The 11,702-nt window shown below is 30.4% G+C and overlaps 5 protein-coding genes across 5 annotated transcripts in view; 2 read left to right on the forward strand and 3 right to left on the reverse strand.

Annotated features, from left to right (window-relative positions):
• Nucleotides 1-3,380: 3,380 nt before the first annotated feature.
• Nucleotides 3,381-4,881, forward strand: LOC108578698 (E3 ubiquitin-protein ligase TRAIP-like; the record flags this gene model as incomplete). The annotated part of the gene is made up of 6 exons (XM_017942076.1): nucleotides 3,381-3,502; nucleotides 3,634-4,008; nucleotides 4,078-4,179; nucleotides 4,252-4,365; nucleotides 4,454-4,700; nucleotides 4,798-4,881. Coding segments are annotated over exons 1-6 (1,044 nt in total), but the record flags the coding sequence as incomplete, so codon positions are not given.
• Nucleotides 4,882-5,097: 216 nt separating this feature from the next.
• LOC108578699 (poly(U)-specific endoribonuclease homolog) lies at nucleotides 5,098-6,656 on the reverse strand. The gene is made up of 5 exons (XM_017942077.1): nucleotides 6,626-6,656; nucleotides 6,132-6,134; nucleotides 5,891-6,053; nucleotides 5,399-5,831; nucleotides 5,098-5,337 (listed from the first exon to the last, which is right to left on the reverse strand). Exons 1-5 carry the CDS (start codon nucleotides 6,654-6,656, stop codon nucleotides 5,098-5,100), a joined length of 870 nt encoding a protein of 289 aa, XP_017797566.1.
• A 14-nt stretch (nucleotides 6,657-6,670) lies between these two features.
• LOC108578700 (zinc finger MYND domain-containing protein 10) lies at nucleotides 6,671-8,575 on the forward strand. The gene is given in 9 exon segments (XM_017942078.1): nucleotides 6,671-6,746; nucleotides 6,749-6,849; nucleotides 6,911-7,197; nucleotides 7,278-7,483; nucleotides 7,548-7,717; nucleotides 7,776-7,913; nucleotides 8,013-8,245; nucleotides 8,321-8,414; nucleotides 8,558-8,575. Coding segments are annotated over 9 exon segments (1,323 nt in total).
• Nucleotides 8,576-8,610: 35 nt separating this feature from the next.
• On the reverse strand, nucleotides 8,611-9,743 carry LOC108578756 (40S ribosomal protein S12). The gene is made up of 4 exons (XM_017942143.1): nucleotides 9,609-9,743; nucleotides 9,232-9,366; nucleotides 8,904-9,108; nucleotides 8,611-8,707 (listed from the first exon to the last, which is right to left on the reverse strand). The coding sequence occupies exons 1-4, from the start codon at nucleotides 9,623-9,625 to the stop codon at nucleotides 8,639-8,641; spliced, it is 426 nt and encodes a 141-aa protein (XP_017797632.1). The 5' UTR covers nucleotides 9,626-9,743; the 3' UTR covers nucleotides 8,611-8,638.
• A 948-nt stretch (nucleotides 9,744-10,691) lies between these two features.
• Nucleotides 10,692-11,702, reverse strand: part of LOC108578772 (DNA-binding protein D-ETS-6-like) — a 6,842-nt gene continuing 5,831 nt past the window's right edge. The window contains 2 exon segments of the mRNA XM_017942162.1: nucleotides 10,692-10,995; nucleotides 11,557-11,702. The exon segment at nucleotides 11,557-11,702 is cut by the window's right edge and continues 31 nt beyond it. Coding sequence (XP_017797651.1) covers nucleotides 10,692-10,995; nucleotides 11,557-11,702 — 450 coding nt within the window.

The raw sequence follows: 11,702 nt of genomic DNA on the forward strand, positions 1-11,702 counted from the left end.
CTACTTAAGAGTATATCGAGATAAATCTATATTTTTCGCACACTTTCGCGCATCGAGACACATGTTATGCAACGTATGTTTAGCTCTTCCTGTATTGCAATTAAATGACGCACAACGTGTCACTAACGGTGATTATAACTTTTTATCAATTTATCTGGAGAATTACATCGAGATTGAAAACATAGACATTACAGTACTTGTACACTACCCAGGATAATAGGATTATTTTTATTCTCGTATTATGGTTTGTAATGGACTAATGCGTGTTTGAATATGTAAGAAATGCGAGATTTCGGCGGCGAAGTGGTGGCCTAGACTTTGTCACCCAGGAAGAGAAAGCGCGCGGGTACCTGAGGGTACCATAAACTAAGCCCCTTTCCCCAGAAAGTCGAACGAGGGGGCTTCAACGGTTTTTCGGAGCAACACAGGATAGAACGCGGAGAGGACACTCTTAATATAGCCGTCAAGCGAGACGGACACCCGAGTACTTTAACAGCCGCTTACATTTATAAAATAATACGTTTCGGTTAATAGCCTATCGTGTGTTACGTTTACTTAAGTTGTGCTAACAAATAGATTTTTCTTATTATTCAAAATAAATACTTTCACTCAATATGGGATAATGGGATAATAGATAATGTAACTTTGAAAGCGACAGAAAAGACGATATTAGACATGTCAGTTTTGCATAAGCACGTGGACAGGACATGAGATAAACGACGTTAGCGCATTATATGTATGTACTTTTACGTTTGACTTGAGATAGAATTATTCACACACATATCTATGTAAAATTATAAAACAAGAAGGAAGATCGACATAAATGTTGCATGAATATTCATATTCATATGAGACAGAAAATGCAAATGTTACACACGTTTAATTATTTAGTAAAATTGTTTCTTTTGCCGAAAAAATCACTCGAATTTAATTCGGTACAATTCGTGGCTTCTGACAGTTTCGGCTTTCATCGTAACACTTCGTGTGAATTCTGCAGGCTTCGGCGCAATACGACCAGTATGGCATGTGCGTAAAAAATAAGCGCGAAATCCGTACATTTTTACGTGATGCAGAACACAAAAGTGAAATATTAACGCGTATTAAGAAAGTTTAATTTCCATAAATCAATACTTTTATCAAATAAGTAAGGCACTACAAAATTCTTAATATTCTTAACTGCAACGTTTAATATTGTTTATTAAATGAATTAAATGAAATATTGTTTATTAATTCAATATGTTTAAAAAATACAATGAAACATGAATGTCACTCGTTAGTGTTTATTTTATTCAGTTTCACTAATACAAAGCGATTTTTTTGAACAATGGAGAATAATATAAATTTATATATGGAGAAAAAAATGACAAGTGACAAAAATATAAATCAGTCATTAGAAAATTTTGCCTTAAGTGTTGGAAAATTAGGAAAATGTAAGGCGATATTTTGAACAAGACAATTTTGTCAATAATGGTTGCCGAACGAAGGAGATACTTTTCTGGACTATGAAATACATTCACAGGTGTAATTATTTTTCAAACGTTACGTTTCTCGTATGTAATGTATAGAAAAAATTCGTGTCTACGTGCATGCATAACATCCTTGTAACTTCAACTGCATATATTTGCAATCCTTTTGTTTATATGTTAACCTTGTGTGAATACAATTCTTGAAGAGATTTTTCAAGAAATACTCGCGTACTCCGCGATAAACGACAAAAAATTATAGCAATAGGGACTGCTTAATGATATTTATTGTCATCTTCGACAATGCGCATAAAAATGACAGTTGACGCTTCGAACGAGAATACTTTCCGAATCTTTGTTTAACAACAAAAGGGTGTCGTTGAATTACTGTCACATAAGAATCGTTTAACCAACAAATAGTTGACGACCCATATATGTTGAATGTTTCAACGCAGCGTGAGGCAATTACACTGATTGTTGTGCGCACAACGAACACAGAAAACAATGGAGTGTATAGAGTATAGAATGATAGAGAAATAGACAGAGATAAGAAACGCAAAGTATCGGGTCATTTTAAAAATCTTTGTGCCCTTTTGCATGAACTTTATTGCAAAAAAAACGGACAAAGAAATAAGTTTAAGATGGCAAGAAGTCATTGAAAAAGGAGGAAATTACATTCATGATTAAACTTATTTCTTTATACGTTTTTTTACGTAATCAAGTTCATACAAAAATACGCAAAGACTTGAAATAACCTGATATAACTAATTGAAATTGTTTCGCGACTTCGTAAACTTTGACATGAACACCCACCCCAAAAGACGAGTTTCCTTGTTTTTACTTTGAGTGAAAGCTGGTATTAAACACACCGACGCGATAATTATTCTCCGAGATAAGCTGCGTAGAGTTTGATACTAAATACTCGCACACTCACATGTACACCGGGATCCTCCGCTACTGGCTAGTGTTTTTGCGAAAGACGTTCTTTCCACAAGGTACCACTGGTAACTGGTTCCATTTTCCCAAAGTTTCGGGTTGCTGGTATTATTGGCCGAATCGATTGTGTGGCCTATAATGCTATACGGCAACTAAATAAGTATGTGTGGAAAAGTCCCTAGGAGATATTGCAAATTTTTGTACCTATACTTGAATTCCATCGCATAATCAATATCTGTAAACATTAGATCCCGATATTTCATATGTAAATATAATGAATATTGAATAATAAAGTTAATACGAATTGCATACATTTTTTAAAATATCAAACCTTCTGAATTTATTCCTGAAAGTGTTTATCGTTTATATTTATATGCATTTACTTGTTTATACTGCAAAATTTTCAATGAAAACCGAAAAACCAACGACAAACATCTACTTCTATCAATGATGACATTTGACAAGAAGAAATAACAATTTGTCATAAGTTAAATTTAAATTGGCTATGCTGTAAATATAAAGCAAATATTATTTTATAAGTCTGTATGACCTACGCTCTATTTTTAAAAACTAAGATTTACATGTTAATTTTTATTACATGCAATTACTTTTATATTTGACAGACAACATAATAATACACTTAAATGTCATTTTATAGATAAAGCAAAGTCGTATTTTCATGATTTTACAGAAATAGTGAATTTAAACTTCATAGAAATGTCTGGAGGTAAACATAAATTCTACCAATGACATTTCGGTTTACGCACTTCAATGGCACATGGATAACCTTTTTGTCAGTTAAGCCACTTTGAACAAGAACGCAATAATTTCACTTACGTTAAATTGATAGCATTTATTTTTTCGGAAAATAAAGTTGAATGACATCTATATCAATTTTTTGCAAAAAATAATAGCAACTCTAACATAAGTTTATTCGTAACGTTATTTCTACGCTTACTGTTTACGAAATTTTGACGTAAGATGAATGTTATATGCTCTATATGTTCTATATGCAACGATCAGTTAATGCAATCAGATGATATTTTTTATACACGATGTGGACACGTATTTCATTTGCATTGTTTAACACCATGGCTCGAAAGGTAAAAATATATTTAAAAACAATAATAGAAAGTATCTTATTAGGAAGTATGAGAGTTCAACTTATAATGTGTGTAAACTAATTTAATTCACCTGTTTTCATGATAAAAAACAATTATGACTTTCTTTTCAGATCAAAAAGCTGCCCACAATGCAGAGAGAAAGTTACACAAAGCAGAATACACAGACTTTATTTCACATTTTCAAATAATGAAATTATTGAATCTCAAGGTTCCTCATTACAAGAAAAAGTAGACAGCTTGAAGTTCAAAATTTTGTTAAAAGAAAAAGACATTCAACATTACTCTTCAAAATGTGTTACTTTAGAAAAACAAAATGTTGGTCTAAAACAAGAAGTACGAAAAGTAGAAGGTGAACTTAATCAAAAAATTGCAGCTATATATGCTCTAAAAGAACAAATAACTTACTTCCAAGAACAGAGTTCACACTGTAATAATTTGAAAAAAGAAATTGCTCAATTAAAAAGTAAAATTGAAGATCTCAGACCGTATGTAATTGTTGTACATACAATATTATGTTTCATATTACATTTATATAAATCAGTTGTCTATTTTAGAATACAAGTATTATTGCATGCTCCTATTAGTGATGTTAGTAAAATGGTTGGAAAAAATAAAGATCCTGAAACACTTATGACATACATTTCTGTTATGAAAAAGTAAGTAACATGTACATATTTCAAAAGATTATGAACTAAATTATGTTACTATTTACATAATTATATTTGTAGAGAATTAATTGAAAGTTTTAGTAAATGTAAACAATTACGTATAACTATCAAAAAGCTTCAAGAAGAGCTTAGTAAAGGCAATACAAAATTGGATACCTTGTTGTCAAAACAAATGTAAGATATTGAAAAGACCATTAAGTATTTCTGTATTAAAAATTTTTGAAATTAAAATTTAAGTGAATATTATGTATTACTATTTTAGGAACTTAGAAGAAAAAGTAGTATTTTCTGAAAGCAAAAACATGGCATTACAAAAACGTGTTGATGAATTAGAAGAAATACTTGGTATTAATGAAAAATCTAATAGTATATCTGAGGTTCAAAAAACAGAAAGTAAAAATAATGTTTCTAATGAAAGTGCAGTTGACAAAACGTTAAAAAAAGATGATCAAGACATGTCAAGTAAAAGTCCTATATTAAGTCAAGCTACTAAAAGAAAAATTGAGAAGGTTTGAAGTTGGATTTTAAATTAATGATAAAAATTGAAGAATAAAAATTAATTATATTTATTTTATATTTCATTAAAGTTTTCCAACAGTTTCTAAGAGACATGATCAATCAGAAGATGATATAACCATTTCAAATATTTATGATAATAAATTATCAAATTATACTATACCAAAGAAAAAAAGAAAAAACAATACAAAAAAGAAAGCATCTGATACTAAAAATAAACATGATAGTCGTGTGATTGACCTAACTTAGAGTTCCTATCAGTATTACATTTTTTTTTTGTAAGGATAATTATTTATATTCCAAAAATATATACAGTATTTTATCATTATAATAAATCGTCGTTTGTTTTTTCAACAAATAAAATATTCTACTTATATATTCAGTAGCAACTTATATCTTTCCTAAAATGGGAAAGGCAGACCCAATGAATTTTTTACCATTATTTTGTGATACATATGTCTGAATATCAAATTTAAATCCTGTAAAAGACATTTTACATCTTTTATTGGGCCGTGTAAAAAAACAAAGTGTATAGATTGCTATTTCTAATTCTGGTGATGTCCCAATAAACATAGTTGACCTTTTACGTTTTCCAAAGTAAGTGAAATATGTATCTAAAATGACAGCTTTCTAAAAATATTTTAAAATTGTTTATTAACTATTATTATTTTATATTCACATTTTTACTTACATTAACGAATTCTTTATTACGGGAAAATCCATAATAATTAATTTTATTTGACAACTCTCCAAAGAAAAAAGAAATCCAGTTGTGAAGCCCTATAATACCTTTACGTGGCTTTCTTTCTCCTATAAATACATGTTCAAACCCTGAAGTACCATTTATTCCTTTAGTCCGAGAATATAAATGAAACCAAATTTCCTTCAAAATGTTTTTATAAGCTTGTATATCATTTTTAACGAAGCCTTTGAGTGATAAAAAATGCATAACATGTAACATTACATCTGTTTCCATTAAATTATCAATAAATTCATTTTCTTCTGTATCTTTTTGTTTTGTTACAATCTCTGGTTGAGATGTATTCAATTCATAGTTATCAAATAACTTTATTAAAGATTTTGTTGTTAATGTTAAAAAAGCATTAGATGATGTATTTAATAACCTAAAGTTATAAATTCGAATTAAACTTCAAAATATATAAAAAAAATATTTTCAAAATACCTTTCAAGAGCATTATCAGTAAAATTGTTAAAACTTGTTTGCCCCTGATAATTTATCTGTACATAATTAAGTAGTTCATGAGATGATTTATTAAACAAATGTTCTGATATCATCGCTAGTTCTATATTACTTGTCGAGGTCACATTTGGAAGATTATTCGACTCTATAAAATTAGGAAATACACATATAATTTTGTATACATATGTATATATAAACAATTTTAATTTTTCGTTACAATTACCCCCTATTTGATGAGTTGTAAAGAGGCATAGGACTACTATATTTAAAATAATTAGGACACCAAAAGAAAATAGGAAAATTTTATTCAACATTTTTCTAAGATAAAATACGTTAACCTTGAGTAAATAATGGACGGTATAGGTTATGTGTAATGTTTTCTACTTATCAGAAACTGTCATTTTCAGTGCATCGGTATAATTATAAGCGTAATATCAAATTATTGAGAATTAAAAAATATGTTTTTATAAGAGATGAGATTTAATTTAAAATTTATGAAGTCATTTTTGTCAAAAAAATTCTACATAGCATCGATTTTTTAAAATATGACTCATAATTCAAAAATAAAGAAATAATTTTGCAATTAAAATATAAGTCTAAAATTTGTTTAAGATTCTCCATCTTGTTAATTCTTAAGTAATAAATATTTAGAAAGTATAGTCAATAATTATCATTTGCGTTACAATATCCAGGATACCGATTACACATTTTGTTTACAAATGGTCGTCGTTTGCATGCGATACTGCATTCCTTATTGTAAAAATGTCAAATCGCGTAGAATATATAATTTCACCGTTTGAAAGTGAATCATACATAGAAAATTTACAAATTTCCGAGCTTGATTTCATAAAAAATTAGTATTATTAAATCAACAAAGCGTTTTAGAAATTAGCGCTTTGCGAGAAGAAAGTATTAAAGAATGGTTTGTTTCCTTTAAAAAGGTAATTGAAATGTGTGTTATATTAAATTGTTTTTTCTTCTAATATTATTTTTTCCTCATAGATTCCAATTCTTATATATGAAGCCATACAAATTGATGTATGGAAACATAAAGTATTTCCACTGTTAATAGAAATGAACGCAGAACCGAAAAATACATTCATGCTTTTCATTATATTTTATCATGAGGACATTGCTATTTCATTATTAGAAAATGTATTATTTCATTCTGAAAGTGCAGAAACTATGAACGATTCCGTTCTCGATCTTGTTGATTACGCTGTTAAATATGCTTCTTTCCTTTTTGATGCACCAGACATTGAAATTTATGAAAATGTAACAAATCCAAAGTAAGTCTTTAATAATAACACATTTATAATTAACAATGTTTTACATACTAAATAGTAATAGCTACGATTACTGTAATTAGTTCATGTCTTGAAGAAATATTTGAAAAAAAGAAAGAAATTGAATTTGATATCAGCATGAGATGTATTTCGATTCTCCGTTATTTGGCCGAATTTGCGGACAATTTACCGCTGTCTGTATTGTCGCGGTTGTTATCTACGCATGACGTACCCTACTTGCTTGTTCAACTCATTGAAAAACAACCATGGAAGAAAGAAAATACAGAAGGTAGTTGTTTTTATATAAATGTAAGAAAATCAATACAATTGCAATACAATTGTTTCTCCTTAAGGGGAAAATATGATATACAATGGTAGTTGGAAGAAAGTAAAGCCAAGTGAAGAAGGAAAAATTTGTAAAATAGAAGGACAAGTTTGGTTTGGTTTACGAGAATTACTTCTCAATTCAAAAAGTGCACCATACTATGAAGTTACTGAACATAGACTTTCTCAATTAATAAAGGTACTTCAACATTGTAAAGTGCATTGTACAACACACAAAAAATTATTATTTATATTAGTTGCAGAAATATTTGCACGAAGATATGCTGGATCAAATTTCTCCTCTGATAGATTTAAAAAGGTGGTTAAGTTATTTAAGTGTGTCAGCATCTCAAACTAGAGCACCTCGAGCAGTAAATGTGGAACTTATACCACAGGTTAAAATTTACACATCAAGATCAACTACAATTATACAGAATATATTTTTTTAAATTATTGAAATATCAAATAATAATTCTAATCAATCTTGTTTTCAGATAAAATCATCAATAATGGAAAGGTACCACAAAAAGTGGAAAAAATTAGCAAAACATCAGTCAAAGTTTATATACACAACAGATGTAGAATATATTAAAAATGCAGCTCAAATTTTAAGTGATGCATATGATCTGGATAAATTAGATTGTATTGATGTTAAAGAATGCTTTTTATGTCATGAAGATGCAAAAAACCGTTGTTCTAAATGCAAAGAAGCTTGGTACTGTGGAAGGTACAAACTTCTTTCATTTACTTGTAAAGTAGAACTTTATATTCTAACTAAACAATTGTTAATGCATCATTACAGGGAGTGTCAAGTAAAAGACTGGACAAAGCATAAGAGTATTTGTGACAAACTAACAAAAAATCTAGAATGTGAACAAAAAGAACAATTTAAAAAAGTTTTTCAGTAAAAAGAAACATTTGCTTATTTTTCCAATTATTCCTTTAGTATTTTGTTTTCTGTTCTTACCAAAACAAGTAGAGAACTATATATGTATTTAATATAATTACTCATAAATGAGTTTCAGTTGTGTTACTCAAGTACAATGTAAAAACGTAAAAATATTTAAGGATTAAATCAATTATACGTACGAATTTATATCCAATATTTTATTAAAAGATCTTAATGTACAGAACTTTGTTTGACGTAGTCCATTACAGCATCCTTTGCAGGAGTATCTTCCCCAAAGTCCTAAAAGTAAAATAATCACTTAATGCAAAAGATTGCTTTAAAATTCACATATTGAAAATAAGCTATTAAAATCAGTAAGGCATGAATTACAGCATGAGTAATTATTTGGGTTCTCTCAGTAGAGGGAGCCTAATGTTCATCATGTTTTACCATTGTGCTTATATTTCATAGCTTATTTTAAATATATAATTTATACCTTTATAACAACACAGGAGCACCCAACAACTTTTCGAGCTTTAGCAGCACTGTCAATTTTGCACAAACCAGCCCATTCACCTAGTTTCTTATTATTGTCTACCCTAATTAAGGGAATCTGATGTTCATTGCACAATGCTTGCACTAGCTTTTTATACATAGGTTCGTCACAGTTCTCAGCCAAAATACACAGCATAGCTTGTCTTCTAAAATTCAACAAACAAAGTGATATAAAGATTTGACAGTTTATATTATACTCGAAAATTTTATATTTTACATTTTATGAAAACATATAGAATCAATTTAAATGAATTGTTTTATAAATTTACTTGTCCAACGCTTTGGCAGCTTCGTGAAGACCATGCACAACACCATCGTGAATAAGAGCATTTTTAAGAACTTCTTGAAGGGCTGTGGTTACGTCCATTGAGCCTCCCGTTGCCATCGCGGAAGGGCCATCATTACTAAAATAGAAAGAATAATTGGGTTCTCTCTTTTATTTATTTGCAATAAATTCTTGACATACAGATTTAAGGTTATACGCCGACTATATTTACACATTTAAATTTAACAATTTTAACATCAGAATATCTACTACAACGAATATAAAAGATAATATACGTAATTTCAACTTTGTATTTTTTTAATGAAAAGATTTATTCGATGACATTAAGGCATTATTAACAATCATACAAAACAGACTTACGTTTCTACGTCTGACATTTTGTTTACGGACTGGGGAGCTGAAATAATCAAAAAATGTTAGTAATTCTCCTCTGAAGTTTACATTTTGAAACGTTTTTATGTAAAAATCATGACGATGGTATTACAATAAACTGATTTCTAGTGCATCGCTTCATAGCATGCTTCCATTTACCTTTTCTTACGAAGAAAGAGAAATGGCGTTTACTTAACACGCGTTACTTTGGTTAGGCTACACTAATTCTGATTGGTTGAGGAAATGATGAAAGTGACATCTATGAAAATCTTCCAAGAATTTGCAGCTATCGGTAAAAAGGATATCTTACATCTCGCCTATGATATAGATCAACTTTTTCTTTTATAAAGTGATATGTTGAAAAATAGTAGATCAATAGATCAAAGTGATCGTTGAAAAATAGAACAGCAAATATATGTATTAAAAATTAGTAATTGAAAAGAAATAAAAAGTACCATAGAATTGAAAACATAAATTTGTAAAACATTAAAATACGTTAAAACAAATGAACGAACCACTATAATATCTTTCTTATAGAACTTTATTTTTTCCAAAGGACTTGTTGAGCGTCTTAATAGTTATTAAATAAAAAACGATAGCTTACAAACTGTACATCGCGACATTAAACCAAAGGTATAAATACAAGTTCTACCTAAGAATGCTTGTGAAGACAAAACTATTGCTTCAATTACGTCTACCTAATGTCCTATTCCTATATTTACATGTACAACAATTTTCTTCTTACAGTTAGGTATACAATTATTCCTTAACTTATCTACTGTACTTATTATCTATTTAACATTACAGTATATATTACATTTAACATCGTAATTACACCTTTCCAGATACATCTACCGTCTGATAAAAAAATTCCCACATATCCTCTACCTTATCATTTCCTTGATTCCGTTAAACGATGAAATCTGAGTAACTTTTTAATCATCATTTTCACCAACGATTGACCACCAACAAAGACTAAATTCTCGTAACGCGATAGTCGAAAATTACACACGAAACGAATTTTTCCGCCTTGTTGAAACGTTAAAAATGAAAAACGACGAATTCTTTGTGTTACGTTGGCGGAGAATATCTGTGATAGGGCCAACAGTAATGCGGTGGTGGCGGTGGCGGCGGTGCAGGTGGCGGTGGCGGTGGTGCCGTTACCGACGGATGTTGCGAACCTGACGGTCCTGTTGGATACAAGTGATGAGAGTGATGAGGGTGGCAATTTGCTGCCGTACCTCGGGACGACGGAGACGTCTCCAATGTGACACCAGCTTGAGCTTGACAGGCCATCATCAACCCATGGAAATCGAACTTGTACGCGTACCTTTTTCCATGCACCTTCGTCATAATATTTTTGTCGTAGTAATATCTGCAAAGTGAATTTATGTTTTCAAACATCATTTACGATCGTTAACGAAAGAGTGATACGTTTTACAGTATTGATAAATTTACGGCAAACGTTCGTTCTTTATTACGATTTTCTACACAGGGTGGGCCACGTAAAACAGACCACCTAACCATCTTCTCTACATGGTAGCTACGATGGTACGAGAAAATGGCTTCAAAGGTTGAAAGAAGATTCTTTCTGACGGAAGAAATGGCAAAGAATGAAAGGAATTTTCACAAGGAGTACAAGCTCATTTTAAGGTTATGTTATTACGCATGTTTAAATGCACATCAATATCTGCTACAACTTACATTCGTGCAAAAAAAAAAACCATAAGCGATCTTGAGAAAGAAAGGAACAGAAAAAAATTTGTCTTTGTACCGTTACAGTGATTTTTTCGTAGCCCACCTTATTTACAAATTTCGTTGTAAACGCAGCTTTATTTAGAACAAGATGATTTCTCTGTAACTTCTCCTTTTGAAAGCATATATTACTCAATCTATACATGATTACTTTACAGAACACCCTGTACATATTATTTACCTGAGTGCACGGGACAGTTTGTCGTAGTTCATGTTCGGCTTGCTCTTTCGTTCGCCCCATCTCCGCGCTACTTCGTCCGGATCGGTAAGCTTGAACTCCCCGTTCGAGCCCTCCCACGCGATGCAGGACGAGTTGGACGAATCGGA

Source organism: Habropoda laboriosa, unplaced genomic scaffold (assembly GCF_001263275.1).
Source record: "Habropoda laboriosa isolate 0110345459 unplaced genomic scaffold, ASM126327v1 scaffold28, whole genome shotgun sequence".
Taxonomy (NCBI): domain Eukaryota; kingdom Metazoa; phylum Arthropoda; class Insecta; order Hymenoptera; family Apidae; genus Habropoda; species Habropoda laboriosa.

Coding starts and splice junctions, on each gene's coding strand:
- LOC108578756 (XM_017942143.1), bottom strand. Junction 9,109..9,231: donor GCTGCCAAAGCGTTGGACAA/GTAAATTTATAA, acceptor GTTGAATTTTAG/AAGACAAGCTATGCTGTGTA. Junction 8,708..8,903: donor GCTCCTGTGTTGTTATAAAG/GTATAAATTATA, acceptor TTTTACTTTTAG/GACTTTGGGGAAGATACTCC.
- LOC108578699 (XM_017942077.1), bottom strand. CDS start 6,656: ATGCAGTATCGCATGCAAACGACGACCATTT. Junction 5,832..5,890: donor ACTGATAATGCTCTTGAAAG/GTATTTTGAAAA, acceptor TTATAACTTTAG/GTTATTAAATACATCATCTA. Junction 5,338..5,398: donor GTAATAAAGAATTCGTTAAT/GTAAGTAAAAAT, acceptor AAATATTTTTAG/AAAGCTGTCATTTTAGATAC.